The sequence below is a fragment of the Barbatula barbatula genome (assembly GCF_947034865.1).
Source record: "Barbatula barbatula genome assembly, chromosome: 6".
Taxonomy (NCBI): domain Eukaryota; kingdom Metazoa; phylum Chordata; class Actinopteri; order Cypriniformes; family Nemacheilidae; genus Barbatula; species Barbatula barbatula.
The window spans coordinates 16,929,254-16,955,441 of NC_136765.1; the positions used below are offsets into that span (position 1 = coordinate 16,929,254).

A 26,188-nucleotide genomic window follows, 5' to 3' on the forward strand; every position below is an offset into this window, starting at 1 on the left:
CCATGCCCACAAGGTGTAAATGTAAGAAATTGAGTACACATTTCTAATGGTAGCATTTTAAACACTGATATTAATAGCGTCTGACATGATTGGAAATACCCATGTGTTGCATGCGCGAAAAATAAAAGCATTATTAATTAGTTATATAACTAGGAATTTCTATTCTACTGCTACACCCTGTTTGCTACACCACTTCAAATTCACAAAATTAACATGAATTTAAAAGGCATTCTCAATTCACTTCTGAATGGCACACAAACCCTGATAAACGCAACAGGCATTAGTAACTTTTAAGCTTCTTAATATGGAGAGTTTATTTGCAAAACAGATAACTCAGTTTTTAAACATTTCCAAAATTCAAGTTTTTTATTGTATTATTATATATGTCTTTATCGTGAACGTTGTGTTAGTAAGTTGTAATTTTTTGATATTTTGAACAAATGAGTTATGTTTTTGCTAATCACCTTTTCATATCATAAACCCTCCTTATGTATCACATTGACCAGTGTGAGTTTTGGCTTCCGCAAACCACTGTCAGTCTAAACAGCATCTTATCACCTGTGACAGAAACTTACAGGCTTTTCCTTACTTTATTTCTTCATAAATGAAGCATGTTAAAGGTCTGGAGTTGATTCTACATGTGGTGTTTGCCTTCGGAAGGTGTTGCTGTGAACCCACATCATGGGGTTCAGGGAGATCTCCATGCAAGTGAAACAGACCATAGTTAGATTTCAAAAACACAATAAATCCATCAGAAAGATGCCAGGAACATTAAGAGCGGCCTAATCAACAATTTCGGTACATTCTGAGAAAAAACAACACACCGCTGATCTCAGCAACAAAACAATCCTGGGCGTCCATATGAGATAAAAATGGTGCATGATGACATATTCCCCTCTATGATGAAGAAAAACACCTTCACAACATCCAAGAAAAGCGAAGAATTAATCCGGATGCTTCTGTTACATGACCAAAAAACACCAGTGACCCAGTGCCCGAGGAAGTCATGCATGGAAATGGAATCACACTGCCTGAACACTATTTTACTGAATGACGGTTGTCTGCTCATATCATGATTCTTAATGTTCCTGGCATCTTTTTGATGGATTTGTTGTGTTTTTGAAATCTAAATCTGTTTCACTTGCATGGAGATCTCCCTGAACCCCATGATGTGGCTCACAGTAACAGCTTCCAAAGGCAAACACCACAGTAGAATCCACTCCAGACCTTTAACATGCTTCATTTATGAAGAAATGAAGTATGGAAAAGCCCATACCTGCTTTTGATTCAACTGTCCAATTACTTTTGGTCCCTTGAAAAAGGGGGGAACTTCATATTAAAGAGCTGTAATGCATTCAGCTTATCTGGATGTGAATACACTCTAAATAAAGCTGAGGGTGTACACATTAAGACAATATCCATTATAAAACTGTAACTAATACATTTTGACACAGCTAAAACAACAAAAAATATGCTTCTGTCAAAATATTTCTGGCCCTTAATGTATATAGAAGCATTACCCTGTTAGAGTTTGTATACATGTTGTTACCTTTCCAAAGGATCCCTGTCCCAGCACTTTAAGCAGCTCGAACTGGGATGGGTCCGCTTTCTCCGCTCCCTCCTTAACCAGATGAGTGATGTTGATCTCCTTGATGTCACCATCTTCCTGCAAAAGAAATAAGGTCATTATAGTCATTAAATTGGCATAATACATATAAAGCACACCTGATTGGTCAGGATATACAGTACTAATGACGCTCAGATATATGGCATTCGAGTCAGAAAGAGTTAGTTAAAACTGCTATGATGACAATGCTGATGTAGACGTTCCCTTACATCCAATTATCTTTATTTTACAATAACAAATAGCTTCTTTATGTTGCTATTGAGCCCCTGCTTATTAAACATTTAATCAAAATTACTGTAAATGACAAGTCCAAGTGAGTCATACAAGACCATGATATGAGGCACAGGGGGGTTTTCAGCTTTCCCAACTGTAAAGCCCCCCTGTAGGAGGCCAATTGCTCTGCCCATCAAGGTATGCATTGGCTGCAGTACAGTATATCAGCATTCAGACACTCAGAAATTCAGTCATGACACGAAGACTTGGATCTTTTAGTGCTCTTCTTGAGAACATAATGTATTATTCAATTGCTTTTTCATTCTTAAAACTGAACCTGCATATTCTAGCCCCCCAGGTCACAAAAACACTCGGTACTCAAATTCTATTTAGTATATTTGTCTTTTAAGAAGATGCGCTTCTGAGAGGTGTCGGTGAGATAACTGAGAAGCAACAGAATGTGTTGTAAACGCAGTTTATCTTTCATTAGGCAGTTTGAAGTAGAAAGGAAATAAAGTACACTTCTTAACCATATGTCAGATTTCCCCTGTGACTTTAGTGAGTGTAATACATGTTGGGCAGGAAATGGTTAATGGGCGAATAAAAATTTAACAGCATTCTGAGAAAAGAGAACAACGAAAGGTCACACACAGACCCACACTTCTACAATGCCAACATCACATTTCAAACCAACATATTAACCATGTCAAACTAAAAGATAGATGTGCCGCTAATTACTACTTGGTGGTGCAAAAATCTTTTGACTTTAAATACCAAACTCAATCCATCAAAGGTCAAAGTTCTGTGAGGAACTTAGCAGACAGGTCTTAGGGCGTTATGAACACTTGTATCAGCTCTGAAGAAGAAACAGCCACACTGTGTCAGCAAGATGTAGAGAAGCATTTAAATGAAGTAAATAAACTGTATGTTGTCTTAAAGGAACAGTTCACCCAAAAATGAAATTTTTGTCTTGATTTACTGTCCCTAAAGTATTCCAAATCTGTATATATGTTTGTGTTCTGATGAACACAAAAGAAGATATTTTGAAGAAAGTAGAAAAAGCAAAGAGTTCTGGGGCAGTTTGGACTACCATTGGAATTTTTTCTACTAGGGTAGTCAGTGTTGTAACTGTTTGGTTAGAAGCATTCTTCCAAATATCTTTCTCCGTGTTCATCAGAACAAGTTATAAATGTAAATGATGACAGAATTTGTCATTTGAATGACAGAACTCTCCCTTTAAAATGCATACAACATTCAAGTCACTTACAGTTTACATTGTAAATCTACAATGTACATCTACCTAGGCAGACAAAATGCTTCTTCTGACAACAACGGTTGCCACCCAATTCATTAAAAAAACAAAACAATTTCCCCAACATACAAACCAAGGCGATTGTACCGTGTGTGTGTGTACTGACCGTCCAGGTTGTGAGTTCATCGGTCGAGGCCGTGCTAGACTGAGCCGAGCTTGTGGTACTGTTCGTCTCTTCTCTGGCCTGTGTGCCATTCGCTAAAGTCTTACCGTGCTGCCGTCTGAACAGGTGGAGAGTCAACAGCTGACTGACTTTAAACTTCCTCTTCTCTTTCTCTCTCTCCATCTCTTCATCCCTTCTCTAGCCAGGGCATCCCATTGATCCCCCCATCCGCCTGCAGTCGGAGCAGGAACGGACGACAAAACTCATCCCAGAGACAAAGAGGTGTGTGTGTGTGTATGGGAGTGAAAGTGCGTGCCCTACCCTTTCTCAGCAACTAAAGTAAGCAGGAAGAGGAAGGAAGAGACAGAGACGTAAAAACTGAACTGGTGAAAGAACGAGAGAGAGAGATGTGTGTGAGAGAGAGACAGGATATGACAGTGAAGTGTGGGGGAGGCCTAATAAAAGGATAGATGATAGATAGATAGATAGATAGATAGATAGATAGATAGATAGATAGATAGATAGATATGCCCATCCTGTTCCATAATCCCTTGCTAATTTCCTCCTCACATCACTTGAGCTAAAAATACACAGGTTCTTTCAGAAACAGGTTCTTCCTCTGGCCCTGAACACACCAATCTGACATAAGAGGAAGTCGTAATCCAACAACAAACACCCATACTGGTCATTTAAGTACTAACCTTCCGGCATGCCAGCACCCCTCTTCCCTTAAAGTGATAGTTCACACAAAAATGAAAATTCTGTCATCATTTACTCACCCTAAAGTTATTCTAAAACGGCAGAATTCCTTTGTTCTGTTGAACAGAAAAGAAGATATTTTGAAGAACTAAAAATCTGGGGCACCACCGACAACAAATGTAGTTTATTGCCTACTATGGAAGTCAATAGTGCCCCAGAACTGTCGGATTACAAACATTCTTCTAAATATCGCTTTTCGTTTTCAGCAGAACACAATTTTGACCATACTGGAACAACTTGGGGGTGAGTAAACTTTTGGGTGAACTATCCCTTTAAGTTTTTGAACCCGAGCTTATAGACAGTATGACAGAGCTCATAGCTGGAGAGAAGCAGAATGCTCAGAGCTTTTACAAGAACTCTTACCTTCACACAGATATCAGCAAACTCTCGCTCTACCCAGGCGATCTCTGATTTGTGCTGCTCATGCAGGATTGGGCAAAGGAAATAAAGAGAAAATAAAACTTTTTTTTAGTTTTGTTAAAATATGGTGAAGAATTGAACATGGGTATAAAATGTTGAAACTGTATCAGTAGGACATGATATCATATAAAACCACATCGACACATTTGTTTTTTATTCACACTGGGGGCTTTCCAATGACTTCTACCGGCTGTGGACTGAGTTACTGATATATGATATTTCCTAATCGTCACAAAATCCTTTTTGCATTTCTAGATTTTCCATTTCCTAATGAGACGCCTAGATGAACATTACATTGTGGTACTTCTGGATCCACAATGTTGGCAAAATCAGAAAGACACAATAAGAGTGTCACTGATAGTTGGAACAAATGTTAAACTTCCTGTTTCTGCTGACTCTGTGAGAGAGGGATAGAAACTGCTCTATTATTTTATCTCTTGTCATTTTTACGATCAACTGCCTCTATATCACATTTATATCTTTTACGTATTTATGTCTCATGCCACTTAAATGCTTTCAAAATCACAAGAGCCAGAATGCAAACAGTTGCACAAACAAGCACTTCTGGTTTAACATTTTGTTTTCTAAAAGGGGTGAATACATCCAGCTCCGTAAGCTGTAACATCACAATAGCAAAAAATAACACTATAATATAAGGTTATACTAAACTATTCTTGTGTTTTAGACAGGCAGCAAAGGGAACCTAACAGAATTCAACACAAGGTAAATTTCCGCAACCCGCAAAGCTCCAAACAGCATCTTTTGCAAACCAGACGTTTCCTGTTTTACAAATGTTCAAACCAGAGATGGTCACACGACAAAAATTAGCCATGACATAAACGCAGCTGTCTTACAAGTGCATGCGGAATCGTATAATCTGCTTCAGAAATCTACACAAGCTTTACACATTAGAAATTCTTCAACGCACATATTAAGCATGTAAAAAGGGTAACACAGGTGAGATGTCTCAGCAGATTAGCAAAAACAATTGTCACACATTTCCCGTCCTCTTTACTTTTCTTCTTTTGTATTGACCGCCCTTCCTCCTATCCTCACAAACATACTGTCCTGAGATGAAGCACAGGTAGACTTGCCTGTTGCATGCGTGGTTTGGTACGAAATATATGCCTCCACATCTCCACCCTGACCCATGAGGCTAACAGGGCTGTTTGTGACCGATCTCTCTCTCACACGGACCTCTTAAGACAAGAGAAATGGGGAAATGTCGAAGAACCGCAAGGCCTGAAGTTCATTTGCGAGTGGAGATGAGTGGAGAGTGGAGGAAATGATGAAACTTTGAAAACCACATGTCAGAACTTGAGTTACTTTATTCCTCCCATTTACTGACAGAGAGATCTTGCCCCACAAAACACGTCACCATGTTAAGTCATAACTGACGGTCAGTGGTAAGGTAGTACTGTTATTCTAAAACAGTGATATGGGTTGAATATTCTTGTGTAGCATTCATGGGGACATGAGTTCAATTCCCAGGGAACACACAAACTGAAATGTATGACTTGAATGTAAGTTTGCTCCTCACATAAGGTATGATATCAGTTTCACGAGACATGGACTTTTATGAAAAGTTGTCATTTTTATTGGTTAACAGTTAAAATCACTTCTCTCATTCATAGAAAAAAAGTATTAGCCACTCGAGTACCCACTATGAAAATATAATTACAAAGCATGCGAGTATCATCTCCACATGGGTTGCTAAGCAGCGAGCGCCGGAGCCGCACACGACTGCGCTCTTTGTGCGGCCACCTGTTGCCGTGGACTTACAGAACCGTTTATTTCGAACAAAGACACCAACAGGTGTGTGTGTGCCTCTTGAGCCACTAGTGTGTGTTTATTTGGAATAAGCAAATCTGTTTACTGTGCAGTTTTGTAACTGGCCACTAGAGGGCAGAGCAGGTCTAACTATGGCGGCATTGACGTTGTAAAACCTGCTGCTTACATCACTAGCAAGTGGCACAAAAAATGTAAGGAAAAACTGGACAATGGGATAAATAGAAAAGTACATTTGAGCGGACGTGGCTAATGCAAGACTCAAGGAGATGGAGAGAAATATTTTAGTTCATTTTGTTTGGACTGCCTCAATGAATTGAGGGAAAAGTATAGTGTACCGCAGAGAACACTGATGCCCAAGTGCGTCAAGAATTTCTAATTTATCATTTTTTTTTAAAGAAAAAAATCTTAATTTATTTACCCTCATATGTGTACGACAAAAATGTCTTTCCGCTAAAAGCGTACAAATTATTTTAATAATGAGGAATGTATTTGCTATTAAGATCATATTGGAAATTCAAAATTGGGGACCATACGATGGCATTACAAAAACAAGCAGAAACAGTATATTTACACGAAATAACTTTGTTGGTGTTCAGCTTTAGGAAGTGATATACTGTACAGTATCTGGGATGGTATGAGGATGAGTAAAGGAGAGAATTTTCATATTGGATTAAAAACATTTTTTATTGTAAAACTGTTTATCTTGCTTATAACACAGCTACTTAAAAAGTAAGCGTAAAAAAATACATTAAAAATAAATAAATAAATTGTATTGTCAAATGACATACTTCGTTTCGAATCCTATCACGTAGAATAGACAATTGACCAAACAGAATAAAATATTGGAAAGTGTTCAAATGCAATAAAATTAATGTTAAAGTAACTGCATCCACCATCTCTTAGAATATGCACATATCTCACAAACACAGGTGACAATGAGCATGTCAATATTCTAACATTATTATATTTATTCTTCTCTGTTATTGCTTCTTTTTTGATGTCTCACTTTTAACTGTTTGATTGAATGTCATGGTCATTGAAAATGGTGTTGTGTCATCTGTGATAACCGAAACCCATTCAATCCTTTACAAATTCAGTCGAAACAGGCATATCTAACTACTGTAAACAGCACGACACACAGCAGCTCATTCAGAAAATCTCATTACTTTCTGAGACGATATTGAATGCGATCCTGTAGGGATCCTTGTTCACCTTCACAGGCGAAGGCACAGATACTGTTAAAGAAAACCATTTGGTACATAAAAACAACATATAACCATAAAGATGCAGGTTTTGTTAGTTCATATTTTATCCACCCACTAAAAAAGAATTATTGTGCCTAAAGCGTGTGCTGAGAATCAAATAAACACTGGGTTTCTAAATCTTAGCCAAGACCAACTCCATTGAACTATACGCGTGTTTGAATTACAAGGTAGTTTGGTCACATTATTGAAAGCACAACGCACAGGCTACAAATGCATTGGATTATTGAGATTTATGATATTAACATTTTTTTTAAATACGCCCCCGAGCTAGCTTTGTTTGGTTGGGATTCCAGCATCAGCCTGTTGATCCTAACAGATCACTTTTGATAAATCCCAAGCGTTCCACACCCTTTGCTTCTCTCTTCCAGAAAATGGGTGTGTACACAATCTTGAACTTTATCAGGACTGAAAACAACTCTGATCCTGCCCTTGCCAATGAAGTACCTGCTAGAAACACGGTATGACTAAGAAAGGAATATGGATATTATAATTGTTAACATTAGTACAGTAAAATACATTAGCTTACAATGAACAACATGGTATTTCAGTATTAAGTTAATGACAGTCTAACTGTTCTTGTTTGTTCACTCTGTGCATCAACGTCAATACATTAAAAATATATTCCTAAATTCTGAAATCAATATGAACAAAGATGTTTAAATGCACCAGAAGGATTGCTTATAATAAGTTCGTGTTAGATAAGGCATTAAAGGTCCAATGTGTTGTCAGAAATGCAATATAATATACATAATTACTTTTCTTTTCCAGGTAAAAAAAAAAAAAACGTGAATTTGACAGTTTTTTTACAGAATTTAAATGTATTTTTAAAAACAGTCAAAACCTGTACAATTACAGTAAAAGTAAAATTTACAAGAAAAACGGGGATTTCCTTTTACAGGGAAAAAATGTTATTTTACAGTTTATTTCTGCAGCCTCTTTTAAAAAATTTCTGCAGCCTCTTCTTATTTTTTAAATGCTGTCAAAAACTATAAAATTACAGAAACAGATAACAAATTTACATGAAAAATGGGGAATACGACTGAATATATATCCTTTTATACTATAATTTTACAGGAAAATAATTAAACAGTTTTTCCCGTTTACAGAAAATATTCTTTTAACAGATCTTTTTACATTGTTGTTTTTATTACATTACAATGATGATTTCTATTTACATACACTGTGGGTCCCCTTGCATGGAATTCGGCATGTTGTTACAGTAGCCCAAACGGACAAACTGCTCTATAGAGCGTGTTTCATAAATATGTTACCTCTGTTGCTTGCAAACCTCACCACTAGATGCCTCTAAAATTCATATACTGGACCTTTAATTGATGTTAACAAATACAACCTTATTATAAAGTGTATTAAAACCATTTCACAAAATTGGAATGGGAAAAAAATGTAGATGTGTCTTAAAATCAAAAGTATAACCATCGGATCCGTAAGACAATGCTTTTCTTTGACTAGACAAAATAAGTAATCTCGGTGAGGTTCATCGTTGACCTTGCACATGCCGAACTGAAACAGTCACATTTTAAGGTTTGACTGTGTGTGCCAATGAAAAAAAAGAGTCATTATGCATGAGGGGAAAGAAGAAAAAGGCAGGGCAGACAGATTTAACCTTACTGCCGTGCTCAAGTCAACAGCCTGACTAACACTGAATACTGAAACGCAATAACTGTGCTGTGAAAATGCAAATAAATTCAGGGTTTAGAATGAGTCATGTTAAGCTAAGAGGAGCAGAGACAAGAACAAGAGAGCAGAAAAGAAAAGAAAGGACAGCAGAGCAGAAGTGAGAAGAGCGTCTGCAACATCTGAACAGACAGTTAATAGTTAAGTGCACTAACTGATAAATTATTATACAATTATATAAGCAATGGTTTCCCTACATTAGAATAGCTTTCAACTGCATAACAACAACAACATATATTTTTTTAGAAATATATAGGGTGTAACTAAATATTTAAAGAGGTAAAGACAAAGTTCACCTAAAAATGACAATTCTGTCATTATTTTCTCACCATCTTGTCATTTCAAACCTGTATTACTTTCGGTCTTCTGCAGAACACAAAAGAAGATATTTAGAAGAATGCTGGTAACCAAACAACACTGGCCTCCATTGACATTATATTCCTCAAAATATCTTCATTCTTAAAAGAAACAGCCATAAAGAGCTTTTGAATGACATTAGAGTGAACAAATGATTTTTAAAAGAACTCTCTTTAAGGGGATACCTATCTATGGCCCTACACCATCCATAAATTCGCTCTGATGTGTAGATTGATAATGGAAAGGCCCTCCTAATAATGCATTCACTGTGATATTTTAACAGCTCTGTAATACAGTCATTATTGTATTAGACTTTTGAACCTCATTGAATCAGTCCTATTCTCTCATTTTAAATTCCATCTTCTAGCCTTGATCGATTCGTCACCTTATACATTACTTCCTTGGGTCAAAGGCCGGATCGTGAACCCTGTGTCGGTAGTGTCCAAAAAATAAAAAAATAAATTACTGGATTATTGACTGTATATGATGTTCTCAACTTCATCTTGCGGTTTTCCAATATGGTTATTTTCACCCTATATGGTTATTTTCTTTTAATAGAACATGAAGCCGAAAAAGTTCAGGTCAAAGACACTAAGAATTAAACAGTTAAAAATACAGAACAAGATTTAAATAAACAACTGACATGAAAAGGAAAGAAACAAAAGAGCAAAATTTGATCTGCCACAGAAATCGTGCCTTCTCCTGCAAATGTTGAAAATAGCTTGAAATTCATTATGTCAGTGCAAAGAAATGATTTTGCATTTACATTAATTGAATCTGTGAGAATTGAAAACAAAAAGCTCATCTGTGGTGTCTGAGATTTTTGAATGAGTTATACTGGTCAGGTGTGAATGAAAGACAGGGGTTGTGCCGGGTGTCGGAAAATAATGGGAGTCACCGTTGCGATGAGGATGAGCAGAGTAACCATAGAAACTGCTGTCAGGATGAAGCCACGAGTGCGTCACAGAGCTCTATATAACAATACGCATAGTAATTTATTTATGTGTATTATACGCAGACAAAACTAACAATCTGTACCTAGTTAAACTGGGTAAACTCATTTTGAAAGGATACACAGCTGATATTCTTTACACCTGTGCATGGAAAAACCAGATCACCTCAATACTTGCGTCACAGAGACTCTGGACACACAGTTAAAAATCTGAAGTGCACACACCCCCCCAGACAGACCTGAATTAATGGACACACACAACCCTCCACATGATAAATGTTGTCCCCCAGCACACCTTACCATGCACACACACCACAAACACCATCATCACCTACTCAGGGTCACTTGCAGCTTAGAAAGCTACCAATGAAAAACAACTGCTCCAAATGACTAGATAGGGGGTGCCATCAAAATATAATCAGACTTCAAGAGAGAGGCCAAGCTTTTGAATATCGTGAAAAAGGTCAATATTATTTGTCACTCATTTCAGAAAGTGAAACCCATATATTATATAGATTCATTACACAGAGTGAAATACTTCAAGCCCTTTTTTCTTGAAATGTTGATGATTATGAGTTAAAGATATGAAAACCCCAAAATCATTGTTTCTGAAAATTTGAATATTAAATATATTTTAAACGGAAATGTCAGGCTTCTGAAAAGTATGTTAATTTCTATGTACTCAATATTTAGTTGGGCCTACTTCTGCATTAATTACTGCATCAATGTGGCTATCAGTCTGTGGCACTGCTCATGTGTAATGGAAGCCCAGGTTGCTTTGATATCGGCCTTCAGGTCATCTGCATTATTGAGTCTGGTGTATCTTATCTTCCTCTTGACAATACTCCATATATTCTCTATGGGGTTCAGGTCAGGCGGGTATGCTGGCCAATAAAGCACAGTACCAACATAGTCATTGAACCAGCTTTTGGTACCTTTGGCAGTGTGGGAAGGTGCCAAGTCCTGCTGGAAAATGAAATCAGCATCTCCATAAAGCCTGTCAGCAGAAGAAAGCATGAAGTGGCCTAAAATCTCCTGGGAGATGGCTGCGTTGACTGTGGACATCAGAAAACACAGTGAAATGAGTGACAAGAAATATTGACCTTTTTCACGATATTCCTTTAGATATTGTGATTGTAAAAGCAATAAACGTTCTAAAATAAGTGCACAAATGTTTTCTACAATAAATTATTATAACAATTATTTACAGAGTCTGTGAGCAGTTTGAGATCGATACCATCATTCTGCACAAGTCATTTATGAAGTGGATGCGATTTACTCTTACAGACACAGCCATGTTTAAGAAGCCACTCTGTGACTCACTGTTATATTGACTTTGGCCAAATGAGCACAGCCTTCGAGGCCCGCCATTGTTAAACAAGGTACAACCTTGCAATAATGACCAATAACTCAAACAATATCTGGTGTGATTACATTTCCAGAACACACACCTGGGTATTACATTTGCAATAAAGATTAATGATTAAACCTCTCAATGACCACGTCGTTGTCCAGCGTGATCTTAGAGCAGCAAGTTGGAGAGGAGGTGAATCTGACCTTGTAAAGTGAAAAAAAATGGCACCGTGATTATGATGAGGGAAGTAGTCAAAAAGCTCAGGTGAAAATAATTCATGACACGCTTACACATGAAATGATTGTGGGAAGGTCAGCCACCTTTGTACGCAGTTAAAGGATTGATTGATGTGGAGGACAGAAAGGCATCCTTAAGCCTGACTAACTTTCTCATTACCTCAGGCCTGTTGATGAATGGAATGAGGTTGTGTGTGATTGAAAGAACTGTGGCAGTACATTTTGTTTGTCACGGCAATGTGACAAGAAAGATCCAATGGACTTCATAAACAAACATCTGAAAATGTTAAAAAAATATTTGAGAAACAATAATTTGTAAAATGAAGTAACAGAGTTCTTACAAATCGAATTTTTGTTTAGAAATTCTCAAACAAATGTATTTCCTCACACCCTCCTAGTAAACCTCTTAGGCAATAAGATGCAACAACAACACAGCAGGAACCCTTGAGCCTCGGAGCAAAGATCTGTTTGAAGGTTTTGTTGTCTGACGATTACAGCAGGGTCACCAGGAGGAATACGCTTCACTTCGGGCAAGACAGCTTTAAACAATGATAAACACCTACAGACGTCTGAATCTATTTCTGCCTCCACACACCATCTGTCCTACATCGAATCACTCACATTTGGAGTTCGAGCCAAGAACAAGAGTAAACAAATAACTAAATACAAAATAATTCTAAAAAAATTATATTGTTGTAATAACGAATAGAAAAAACACAAAGCTACTAAAGAAAAATGAAATTTTGCCAGTAGACAAATTGAACAATCAGAACTCAAGTTAAAGGGACAGTTCATCCGAACATAAAAGATTTTCCTACTATGTGAATTTTCATTTTATGCTGAGTGCCACAGGCAGATGCCAATTGAACTGGTGTGTGTAAACTCATAAAAGCGTGTCTTTGACGTGGCATGGCATTTCTTGTCTGGTGTACAACCTCTTTAATATCACTTAATGGAAAAACAGATCCTGAAAGTTCAAAGTGTGAGCTTTTTGAACTATGGTGAAAAATCAATATACAAATAATTTACTGTAAAGCGGTTTCTTCATAATAAACTGTGATGGAAAGCATTTCATCTCCATTACTAAGAATTAGAGATCATGAACGCATTGGCTGAATCACTGCCTGGCTGCAGATTCGACCAGACCATCAGCAATTGCATCAGATCAAACTGATTAAATAGATAATCAACATGAATCTGTTTAAATTCGGTTAGAATTAAACCACTTCAACCTTGGTTGATGGGAAAGGACGTGTCTTTTCTTTGCTACAGGCCCAATTTATACCAAAAAATATATATACAAAAAAAATAACAATACAAAATAAAAAGAGAATATCTAAGCATTGTTAGTGCAAGCGAGTGTTTGAAAAATTGAGAAAACAAGGCCGCCGGAAAGAGATGTAGAGGAAGCAAAAAGAGTGTGAAAGAGAGCTCGACCACTGCTTGGTTTCTTGTCTGAGAACAAGGAATTGTGAAGGTGATGTTTACCAAATTCAAAAACCATCTGTTTTCAGCTCTCCATCACTCCTGCTCTCTACCTAACTAATACATACCTAAAGAAAACATGTTAGAAACCTGTGATAAAGAGAATAAATCTGTCTGAATGAGCGTTTGATGACTGATGTATTCTGCACTGCAGTAACAGTAACCAAAGCACAGAACGGCTGTGACGTCACTCGAGATGATGTCATCCTGCTGTGAGCGAGAGATCCTCACCCCACGCTGAGGACAGCCAAAATGCACCAGCAATTCTGCTGCATTGCATGAGAGGAAACGCAATGGCAATCTTTTTAAAAAGTCCACTCAACGAAGTCAAATGAAACGCAAAGATCAGAAACCACGTCAGAAAACTCAAAGAATGAAACTAAGAAGAAACGGAGTTGAAAGGAAAAGAAAAATCGCAAAAGAAAAAGAGGAGCTTATGTTTTCATGTGTGTGTGCAATGCTCAGTAAGACCACAGACGTTTTTAATGCTGAAACATGTTGGAAACGAATCACTCCGTATTTCTCTCTTTGAGAACAGAACATGTGCAGGTTTCAGCACGGAACTGCTGCCGTTGTGGATCAGCAAAAAAAGAATGGACATGTCAGGGCACTAACTTAAACACACAGATGCACACTTCAGGAAACACACTGCACGATACATACAGTTGTGTTCTTCGAAATATATTCTATGCAGTAAACTACCATTACATTTTGTGTGTGTTTTGTAGTGGCGCCATGCTATTCAAAAAAGCCACGAGAGGCTAAACTGAAAGTGCTGTATTTGTGATGCATCAAAAAAGACATCATCCAAACAAAAAATGGAAAGCTTTCCAATACTCCATTTATTACTCCACAAACATGTTGCAAAAATGGTATAGATGTTAATTACTGGTCAACAAAGAGTACACTTACTCCCCATTCACCCCTCCTAACCCACAACAGTTGAGCAGGTGCCTAATAACCAATTCCTACATGTTCCATGACCCCTCCCAAATCATGTGACACATTAACCATTTCATGTCCACTAAATGTGTTGATATCAGACACCAACCCGGTATCACGCCAAAGTGTATAACAGACAAGCTGGTCCATTCGAAAAACATGTCAGTGTCACGCTTTGACTGACGTGAACATGACACGCTCAGTTCTTTGCACTTGAAAAGTGAAGCGATTTTACCTCGACCTCCCGACTAGAGGTCGACCAATATATCGACCGATAATTTAAATTCTTTCGGCCGATATCCGTGTTTAGTGGCTCAGATTTGAAGTCAGGCACGACTGCGGGCAGCCCAGTGTTATTGGTGCGGTGGAACGTGCTGCTGCCACATGTGAAGGACCCCAAACCAAAACTTTTGGAAGATTCAACAACAATCGTGGGAGATAAAGGCAAGGCTTAAATTCTGATATTTCAAAGTCCTATGGCCATATATTTACTATATATTACTAGTAAACTGTGAAGTGTTGCTTCACTTAGTGAAAGAAAAAACTAATAGCATAGAACAGTTGGGAACTGGCATAATGCTACAGCTGGTTGAAGGATCGCTTACTTGCAGTTAACTAAGGACTGTAGTCGAAAACTATGAGCAGCTTTCTTGCTAACATATTTACCCCGATGTTATAAGTTCAGTTTTATTTTTCCTGTAAAGGAGTCTGAGATTTTCATTGTGCGTGGGGTGGAGAAGGCGGCAGCTCTCACAAACATTGCAGCGTGATTGAGGGCTACATTACTCCACCCCGCTCACAGAGAGCACCATGCTCGGAGACACAGAGCTGTCCTGACCTGGAGCAGCCCAGATCGGAAGCATGGTTTGATACTGACAATAGCCGGGTTTCCATCCAACGTATTTGCATTAGTGAAAATTCAGCTCAAGAATATGCGCATCTGCGTGTGTTTCCATAAACTGTTAACGTTATGTGGAAAATAATTGGTTAGTCCCCACGGCATGTGATTTGCGGATTAACTGATTAACTTTAACCCACAGAGAGTGAAAGTTTATAAAACACAAGCTCCGTTGTCAGCGCTCAGCCGCACACACTGAAACACAGACACACAGAGAGAGAGTGAGAGTCGTGATTCAGATACCGCGTTTCAGACAACGCCTCAACGGATGGATACACACACAAAGTTATGTTAAAATACCAGTTTTGGCAAATATTCTGGTAAGCACAGTCAGTTATGTTTTAAGTTAACGTACAACTGTCACTTTCTTTATTTATAATTTCATGTTGTAGGCTGTTTATCTAGACAAATTTGAATAATTGTTCTTGTTTTATTACCGACTTTAGTAGTTAAGCTAGTAGTTTACACAACTTTTTTTGCTGATCCGAAAAATGATCCAGTCTGTGACAAAAAAAAATCCATAGTATGTACACTAGTCACTTGCGGGGCCGGGTCATTAAAAACAAAATAAAAAAAACACGTGTGTTGGGTGCAATTCCCAATAGCCTATATTAATTATTTGGGAATATATATTTTCATATTTGATTAGGTTCTTTGATAAGGTTACAATAAGTTGGCCTTTCTAGCAACGTAATTTTCGTTATGTCCCTAAACCAAACACGTCGCGAAAGCGCCAAGCACACAACAACAAAACAAACTGAAGTGAAGATGGAAGACGAGGTGAAATAGTGAAGGTGAAACTAGAAATTAAGGTCCGTAATTTACATCATTAAAATAAAAAGTTCATCTGCTAAATCTAATGTTTGTGACTGGTTCTCAGAAATAGTTGCAGCAGGAGCCTACAGCAGTATATGGACTGCAGGAAGTGCAAGTTTCTATGGTTCATAAGCGTATGTTGTTGCCAGTTTACAGGACGATGTAATTAATGGTTTTCAAGCACTTTTAGGCTGAAATAAAGTCTGTTTTATTTTACATTACAAAGCCTAGTATGTCTATTTAATGGTCGCGGGTACGGGCGGGTTGTAAAAATAGATTCATTGGTGCGGCTGGAGCGAGCAAAATAATTTAATAAAAGCGAGACCCGCGGGTTGGAAAAACCCCAGATGAAAACATTATAAAATCCCCCTGTTCTGCTTACGTTACTCCACCATCATAAATGCATGTCATGTTCACGCCTAGTCAAAGCATGACACTGACATGCAATTTCGAGTGGACTGGCGAGACTGTTACACGCTTTGGTGTGATACTGGGTTACAGACACAGCGATGCATCGATTGTGACCTAAATGTTTTTAATGTGCAATAGCGATAAGGGTTGACCTTATGTTACAGCAGTTTCCTACTTGCACAGATTAATTCTCAATGGCGGTAAATCTTTTTTCCCCCCAAAGTGTTCTCCTGAAAAGCATAAATAATGTTTCTGTGAGAATATAGATTTTTTTCAACCACTCCAGGTCACTGTGGGGGAGAACCTAAACGTGTAGTGCATACAAAAAAAAAGAGTGTAGAGGATCTGGAGGATTTATGTAACCAGGCACTGATGCACAAAAATGTCTCAGAGGTCTACAAACAGTCAGATTTTCTAGGAGGCAAACATGATATTAAAGTTTATACTCTAAAATATGTGCCCTTCTGTTCTGCTCTCAGCCAGATTTCATCTGTAATAAAACACTTCAAATGCCAAAAACTGTTTGTTTGATTCACACATTTCTGTTGCTATGTGAAACACACACACTTGAGCATCTGTGTCGACCTTCGTCATTTAAATACCAAGATCCTGTTTAACTCATTAAACACATCAGTCCCAGTGTACACATGTGTGAGCCTGAGAAAAATAGGTAGAAAAATTTGGTTGTAATTCATAGACGAGTTACTGTTACTTTATGAGAGACAGTACAACATTACATATCAGTGTGTGGCAATCACATCGTACATCGTACACGAACACATCTGTGACCATAAAAACCTCTGAGTCTGAGCAGCAAGACTGATTTGCTCTACTGATTTGGGTTCTACAAAGGTTGAGTCCAAAAGAAGTATCATTCTGAATATTTAGGCAAGACACATCACCTTCAATGGTTTTGACGGTTACGGCCCTGCCCTGAGGGCTTGTAATATGTGCATGTTGACATCTGTCCGCTTTCAAATTCCTTTTTTTTTTCTCTGTTCTCAAGTACGGTACAGGCCAAATCCTCTTTCCAGTCAAGTCTTTTTCTGTCTCGACTTTCCTTTTGCAGTGGTACCTGTGTATTTTCTCTCCTTGGAGACAGCTGATGATCCCGGAATGTAAAACATTTCCCAAAGACAAGTCCGAGCAGGATTCATACGTACATTCTGGTTGCCAAGCGAACCAAAGGATGACCTCACAGACACACACACACACTTAAAATCTTAACAGAGATTATGTTCCTGCATTGTGACAGCAGATCAGTCAATGTGACGATTACTAGGCCGAGTTTAAGAGCAGCCTGTGGTCAGAGCAAACATACACAGTGCATTAGCTTACTCTACTGAACCTGCAGGGCATCACCATGAGTACACATCGCCATGGTTACACAATACATACACTGTTGCTTTATATATCATACATGTGTGGTTTGAATATATTACACAGAGTGCTCCTCTCACACCACTGCATGACTCAATGTATGTATCTATTACTGTTTGCAGTATTGTATCCGGCACAATCTTTTTTTGTAATTTTTGTTTTCTGTAATTCACTTGAGGTGAAATCGCTGTGTGACAACCAAATTACAACCAATAATAAGAGTGCACCTGTTCTTACTGTCGGCATATAAACAAGTACCTTGTATTTTGAGAAATCATTACAAATTTCAATACCTTTACATATCATAGAGTAGGCTTAAAGTGATGTTTCACCCCTAAATAAGCATTATTTCATCATGTAATCACCCTTATTTCATACAAAACATGTTTGACTTTCTTTCTTCTGGAGAACACATGAAGATATGGCGAACAATGTCGGCCACTGGCCCCCATTGACTTCTATTGTATGTACATAAAATACCACATTTCTGAAAATATCTTCTTTTGTGTCCACAGAAGAAAGAGTCATGAATGACATGAGGGTGAATGAACGGTAACAGAGAAACAATATAGACCAGACAGCAAAGCTGTATAGTATAATCCTCTCCAGAAATGTAAATAAGAATTTAGATACATCCTAGAATACCTACAGAGCTCAAGCAGAACAAAGGCAAGTTATACGAGGGGTGTAAACTTATGGTTAAATCAGAAAAATGGATATGTGCATGATGGACCACAATGACCTTAACCTTACCAAAATATTAACAAAATTACCCATTTATTTTTCACAACAATCGGTAGTATTAGATCATATATTTAATTTAAGACTTGTCAATAAAAGGTTAACGCAACAACTAGCCGTTTTTGACCTTAAAATAATCTCTCTAAAATAATTTTATTGGTAGGACAACTCTTAATCAGACGAATTTTACTGCCGCTGCTACCTAAGCAGCCCCCTATTGGCTGAAATCACACTTGTAACTTTGGTACGCTGGTAGGTTCACAAGCACTGTTTTATGGCCTATTTGTTTTAAAAACAAATAGGCTCTGTTACTTTACTTTTTTACGGTAAAACAGGCATCAGTGGACATAGTTTCAAAACGGCGTATCTGGGTGCGCTGGTTACATCAGCTTTGTAAACAAATTCACGTGTATCGCTGACAACTGGAAACTTTGTGACAGTATTTACGACACACGTATCAGACAATTGCGCTTATCAACCACATGGGTTAACCATACACCAAATCGGCTCGTTGTTGCTTTAATATTTCAGTAACTGATGACCGCTAACCTATCCACTACACTAAGATACCATTGTATTACCATCGGATACATCATTGTACCATGTAAACCTCACAGCACTTCTTGAAACGACATTATGGACTTGGCAATTGGCAGAAACTTTGAACCCAAATTGACCCAGTGCTGATTGACAATCCCAGAGGACAGGTTCCTGAATTCAACACTACATTTCATCGTTAATGAGAACTAGCCCTTGATGTCCATTTAAGCATGGCTGTGTGAGTCAGAGTGGCATTAAGACAAACACAAGCATTAATTACACAGCTCTCATTGGCACCGGCTAAAGGCATGGCATAACATCACTGCCAGGCACCGCCACAAAGCATCTGCGACTGCTGAAAAATTGATGAGCAAGCAGAAGAGTTTCTCTTTAGGGAGGATAACCTCAAAGCGGTTTCAGAAAGTGATATCAAAGCCCCTCTTGAAACACACACACACACACACACACTTGAGCTATGGTGTGTAAGGCACCCCAGCCGTGCAGATCGAAACTAAAAGGCTATTATCTAACATGAGCGCTCTTACTAATCAAATTTACACCAATGGAAAATACATTATTACCATCCCCCCATTTTACATTGGGGAAACAACACACGTGCATGTGTACACATATACACACTTAAAAATTCACTCAAAACCACGTTTTACACTGCAGTGTTGAATTTAAAGGTGATATGTGAAATCCCACCTATGTCAGATATATTGCACGGTGCTGTTTTAATACAAAGTCAGCTTATGTTTACTATGCAATAAAAGCAGAGAGATTGTAAAGCTCATGCCTTTCAGAAATTTGGGGCTGGAATTAAAAACTAAGACTAGTATTGAAAATGCTTCGATTTACTTTAAATTCGTTTTTGTATGATGATTAGAGTAAGATTGAAAGTGATAAAATCTTACGTTATTTGTCTTAAATGACATCATGCACTCGAGTTGGCATGGATTTCACAAATCTGTGCTAAACCTGGTGATTTTTGTCATCTCATAATAATCTGAAAATGTTTCAAATAGCATCATGTGCTTTGAAAAGCAGTATGAATCTTAACATCCTAACATGGTTGTGCACATATGCTGTACATATAACATATGAAAAAAGCCCCATAGCTTACGTGATCACCTTGTAGCAGATCTACACATGTGGAGCTGGGGAAGGAGGAGGGTTTCTGAAACACGTGCAGCTACAAAAAACACTTGACAGAGCAGCAAGCTCATTGGCTGCTGATACAGAGGGAACCAATCGGCTTCACTGTGCTATAAATATTATGTTGGATTGGTTTAGACTTTAGGACCATCTAGAGTTCCATGCCAGAACTTATTCTGTCAAATATAAAAATGAATCCACTTGTAAATAATTTCTAAATGATATACATGTATTCAATTATATTTCCCAATACAAAGTTAAAGTGCACAGTACACAGACTATATTGACAGGTCGACAGACAGACCTGAAATGTAAAAACAAACATATTCAAACATAATTCAATAGTGGTGTTACAAGAAACCCCAAACTGCAAGAGCCGCAAATGATTGTTTATATGATTGTACAAACTGCTTTGTGTTACTGGTAATTCGTTACAGCAATTCTATATTACCACCTTTACGATTAAATACTTCGTTGTTTCCCAGCCTCCTGTAAGTCGCTTTGGATAAATTTGTCTAATAAAATCTAAATATACATCTCTGGAGAGCATCTACGACCTCTCATCATGGTTAACATAAATATGTTTCGCATTCTCCATAACACACTTTGTAATTTCACAAACTCCATTTGCGCTAATTAGTGCCAATGAACAGTATTTCTGAACACAATCATTAAAAAGCTTTTACTGCAACTCTGACAACTGGCATTAAAGCCCAAACACGCAAGCTTGATTTACTTTTAAAGTTCATCAAAATCTCATGCTGTTGCCATGCCGACTACAAAATAATACCATGGCAATATAGGCAGTAGATTGGCACGTCAAACACACAACAGTGACGACATATAACAATGAGCAATTTCATTAAAAGCAGGACAAACACACCATATGGCTTTTAATCATGGATTAAGCAAACAAAGCTGCACAACTCTTTACTTGAAAGAATGACACTTCATATATTTTCAGGTGAATAGGGATCGCAAGATCACATTTAGAGTATTGGCTTCCCACATGCTAAATTGATCTAAAACTTACAGATCTGCAAAGGTTGGAATAATATACATTTTTTGTCACACCACCCACGTCTTTGTAAAGAGCTCGATCTAATCTCTGCATTACAATGAAGAGATATGTTAAAACAAAAGACATACATCGGGTGTCCGATTTCCGCTTGTTTAGACCAAGTCGGGCCGAGTATCAAAATAACCTTGTAGCCAATAAGCAGTAAGGTGCACAGCATGTACATAAGTCGAGCAGAGCGCTGACGAAAGTAAAAGATGGGGGTAGATGTGTGTTTGTTTTGGTGATTTAAACCTCAACAACAGCTAAGCGAAATCGGATATCCCGCCTTTAAGTCATTTAAAAGCCCAAATACATATCAAGTAGCGAACATTTGATTCAAAGCTTGGCTAAGCTTCAGATCCTAAACACGCCAATATAATTTTATTTAAACATTATATTTTGGATAGTTATTTTAGACCATATACCTTTGTTATGAGCTATGTATTTTTCCTGTAAACTCTTATTAAGGACGTTTAAAATCACACCTTTTATCTCACTCAATGAGAAAAAACAACAGCTTACCCACTTCAAGTCAAAATCAATTTAAAATTGACCAAATTTACCTTTGTGCATGTACACCTGATCGTTTTGTGTTATATTGCAATTTTGTTGTTCAAAACTTTTTTCCAAATTGTTGTTTCATAAAATAAAATATTATTGAATATTTAATTTAACATTACGGAAATGTTAAATTTGTTTCACATTGGTCTTATATGAATACCCTCATGTAAATCCTCAACTCAAGACAGAGGGCCAGAAAGGACTGAACTCTTTCACAAGGTCAGACGAGAAGCCTAATACATCCATCAGATGAAATGGACAGAAACACATCACTGTTCACTAAAGCAGAACAGTCTCATACAGGAAAAAAATTTTACTTTCAATTTACACACGTCCTTCGATCCTGTCCCAATCTTAGCAGTAAGTTGGAAAATGAGTCTTTATATTGTCCCATTTCACTAGCAGCAATGTAAGGATTTCAGTGAATGCTGAGGAGAGACATCCATCATCACTTCAGCAGTAAAAATGAAAAGGGAAAAATTGGACGCACTGCACCTTATTAAACAAATTCTGGAGACATTATCAGATGAGATGATGTTGATGCAAGAGAGATCAAATTTCTGTTTTCTGAGGGCATATAAGAGGATAATTTTCATTATAAACATGATTAGTTTGGCACAACACATCAATATTATGTTGAATGTTTCGACTAGAGAGACAAATAAATATTTAGAGCTTCAATAATTTACTAATATTGCAAAACATTTATATATTTATGTATTATATAAAAATCCTTATTTTCCCCCATGTTTTACTCACCCTCGGGGTATCCTAACTGAATATGGTTACTTCTGGAAGAATAATCTAGTCAGAGTTATAATACCACGTATCATATGCTTTCAAGAGGTAGAATGGGAGTGAACGGGTGTTGATTTTTTGAAGCTCCAAAAATTGCATCCATCAATTAAAGAAGTGCTCGACACGGCTCTGAGGTCTTTACAAAGGTCTTCTGAAGCAAATTGATGTGTTGGTTTATGAGTAATATCCATATTGACAGAGCTATCAACGTTCATGTCTAGCTTCCGTCATCTCTCGAATGCGTGTGAACTTCTTCCGGCAGATGACGCAGGTGTGTCGTATGTTAAGGTGCTAACGCACGCTACTCTGGCGGGAGATTTCGTCACCTTCATTTGCCGGAAGTAGAAACCTTTGGTTCACGCGCATTTGAGAAAAAAAAACATGGGGACATTTTTATTTGGTACTGAAATATCTCTTTAAGTGGAGGGGGTTCAATTGCATGTCAAAGAATGATTGCAGTTGTCAAAACCCAAAATGAATATTGACCCTTAATTGACTTGTTAAATCCTGACAGCCTGGCAAAACTTCACTGAAAAAAGTGAAAGAGAGGAGAAACTGACTAGGAAACAGACAAAGAGAGATTTAGCGAGACAAAATTGAGAAGTGACAAAGTGGATATGATATTTAGTGAGACAAAGTTGAGAAGTGACAAAGTGGATATGATAAGGGCCTATTAAATTCTCTGTTTGTATCACCCCAGACTTTCTCTTCTGGTCCTGACATGTCACGCTTGACTCAGCTCAACTAAAGACCGGAGCTCACAGAGATTCCTGGACAAACAGCTATTTACAGAATTCCTGTCTGCTCTCTCCGGGGAGGCTGGAGTAGACGTGGATATTATTAGTATCGAGTGGTCATGCACAATATTGAATCTGAAGATTCATTCTCCAGCAAAGCGGAGCTCTAGAAAGAACTCTAGAAACTGATTCCCATCTTGAAAAACATAAGGATGTCTGTTCTTTATATAAAACTGTGCATGATGGGCACGTTTTTAAAGCTGAAGGGTGTCACTTCTGTGTCTCTAAAATTATGATAGTTTCAAACAGGATTCATAAATAATCCCAATTTTTTCCATTGATTGGACAAACAAGATTATTTGTCGCAATAATTGTCCCATTTAGTGGACAATGTTCCTTTGTCACGCTAGGTGCTGGACATTAAAACACTTCATTGTAATGAACCGTGCACAATAAAGCTCTCTGCATAATACAATCAAATATAAGATACAGTTAAAAGTATATACATTTTAGTTTTAACTTAGGACAATTTCAACACATCAGGGAGAAAGTTTTGCAATAATGTGAAATTAAGTGTAAAAACAATGTGCAATACACTTCACCATCATTACATGAACCTGACCTTTTTTATCAGTTATCTACATTACTTTCTAAAATACAGAACAAAACAAATGTTAATACTGCCAAAAATCACACTGCTCAAAACAATTAATGAAACACCTAAAATACACTATATTAGATCTCAATGAATGAAATATCCAGATAAAAACTATTCACTTTTTTTTTTTTTTTCATAATGTTGTGAGAACTAAATAATGAGACAATGGTCAATGTAACCCCAAATCATAAACACATTCAGGGCATGAATTACAGTACAAATCACTGTAAAAAAGAAAATACTGGCTGATGCAACTTTGAAAATGAATTTTATCACAGTAACTCATACTGTTAGTCAGTAATGTGCATGGCCCTACATGACTGTATGATCTTGCAACAGAACATGGCAAATGACATGCAAGGACCCGCGGCTAAGGAACTAAAACATAACGCTTTATTGTGTACAATCTTTATACATGAAGACATAGCTATGTATATTATATTGCATTGCTAACAATAGATCATCCCAAAAATGACACACTGGACCTTAAATTGGCCCCAACAGAAAGATTTGTTATAGAACTCCATAAGTGCATTACTCTTTGATATTTCAATTTAAAATCAATTTTGACAGGCATAAATGGACACCTATGTAAACACATACCTTGATGGAAATATTCCAAATGAATTTTTTTAAGTTAATACTATTTTTTAGAATGTCAAATGATCTCACGTTTTAAAAAGAGTTTCTAACCTGTGCATGCAGTAGTAAGTTCCACCAGGGGTTCTCCTCTGTGCACTCGCACAGACACCAGCTGTTACATAGCACACGAGTACTGAAGTTCATTTTTGTGTCTTATGGCGTCTGAACTTTCATATAAACACACGGTTGTGTTAAAAACACACAAGGTTTTAGGTTAAGCCGGTGTTCTGACATTTGTGACTCTGGATCACAAAACCAGTCTTAAGTAGCACGGGAAAAAACTTTGTAAAAGCCAAAAATACATTGTGTGGGTCAAAATTATAGATTTTTCTTTTATGCCAAAACTCATTAGGCTATTAAGTAAAGATCATGTTCCATAAAGATATTTTGTAAATTTTCAACCCAAAATATATACAAACTTTATTGTGAGTGGATGGCCTGCTACAGTGCCTCGGATTAACAACTTCAAAAGGCAATTTTCTCAATATTTAGATTTTTTACACCCTTTACTTCCAGAGTTTTATACTCTTGTATCTCCACCAGATATTGTCCCATCTTAACATCCCATATATCAATAAAAAGCTTAACTATTCAGCTTTCAGTAGATGTAAAAATCTCAATTTCGCAAAATGTACCCATAAGACTGGTTTTGTTGTCCAGGGTCACATTTTGTGCTACCATTAAGAGCCCTACGTATTTTTGTTTCTCAACTTTTTAATTATATTTTTGTTCAATGACTGTAATAAACATCATCGCATACTATATCAGAACACAGTTTTATCAAATATATGCTGTAGCAGCAGAAATTTTCGCTAGAAGTGCGCTATATACCTTTATTATGATACTGCACATCACTCAGAAATCCAGACGCTTACACTGCTTAATCCTCCACAATATAACATCCATTTGCACTTTAAATCCACAGACCTAATTTAATCCGAGAACTGTGAATATACTTCCCATTATGTACATTGGATTTCTTGAGAAAGAACCATCTGTCATTGTTTACCAAAAAAGTATGCAGACAACGCAGTGTTCCTCCGGAAAAACTGTGTCAAATCTGATCTGTCAGATTTATGTATATAATGAGCCCACGATTCATATTTCACAAGCACATGATAAAAGATAATATCAGGCATTCCTACTTATAGACTTGCATTATATTGATATTGGCTAAAATGACTTGAAAAATATGGCCAAATTAAATATCGTGCATCACTATTTTAAGCAAGCTGAATTTTTGTATCAAGTTTTTACTGATACACCACATAGACATG

The 26,188-nt window shown here is 37.3% G+C and overlaps 1 protein-coding gene across 4 annotated transcripts in view; it reads right to left on the reverse strand.

Annotated features, from left to right (window-relative positions):
- rps6ka1 (ribosomal protein S6 kinase a, polypeptide 1) overlaps positions 1–26,188 on the reverse strand; it is a 45,492-nt gene that overhangs the window by 9,845 nt on the left and 9,459 nt on the right. The window contains exons 1-3 of one of the 4 annotated variants that reach the window (XM_079457826.1): positions 5,529–5,695; positions 4,378–4,431; positions 1,550–1,666 (exon numbers count right to left, since the gene is read on the reverse strand). In XM_079457826.1, coding sequence (XP_079313952.1) covers positions 1,550–1,666; positions 4,378–4,431; positions 5,529–5,570 — 213 coding nt within the window. In that variant the 5' untranslated portion in view covers positions 5,571–5,695. Of the gene's footprint in view, positions 1–1,549; positions 1,667–3,258; positions 3,659–4,377; positions 4,432–5,528; positions 5,696–26,188 lie in introns of those variants that run through there. The other 3 variants (XM_079457825.1, XM_079457824.1, XM_079457827.1) reach the window with 3 other exon arrangements.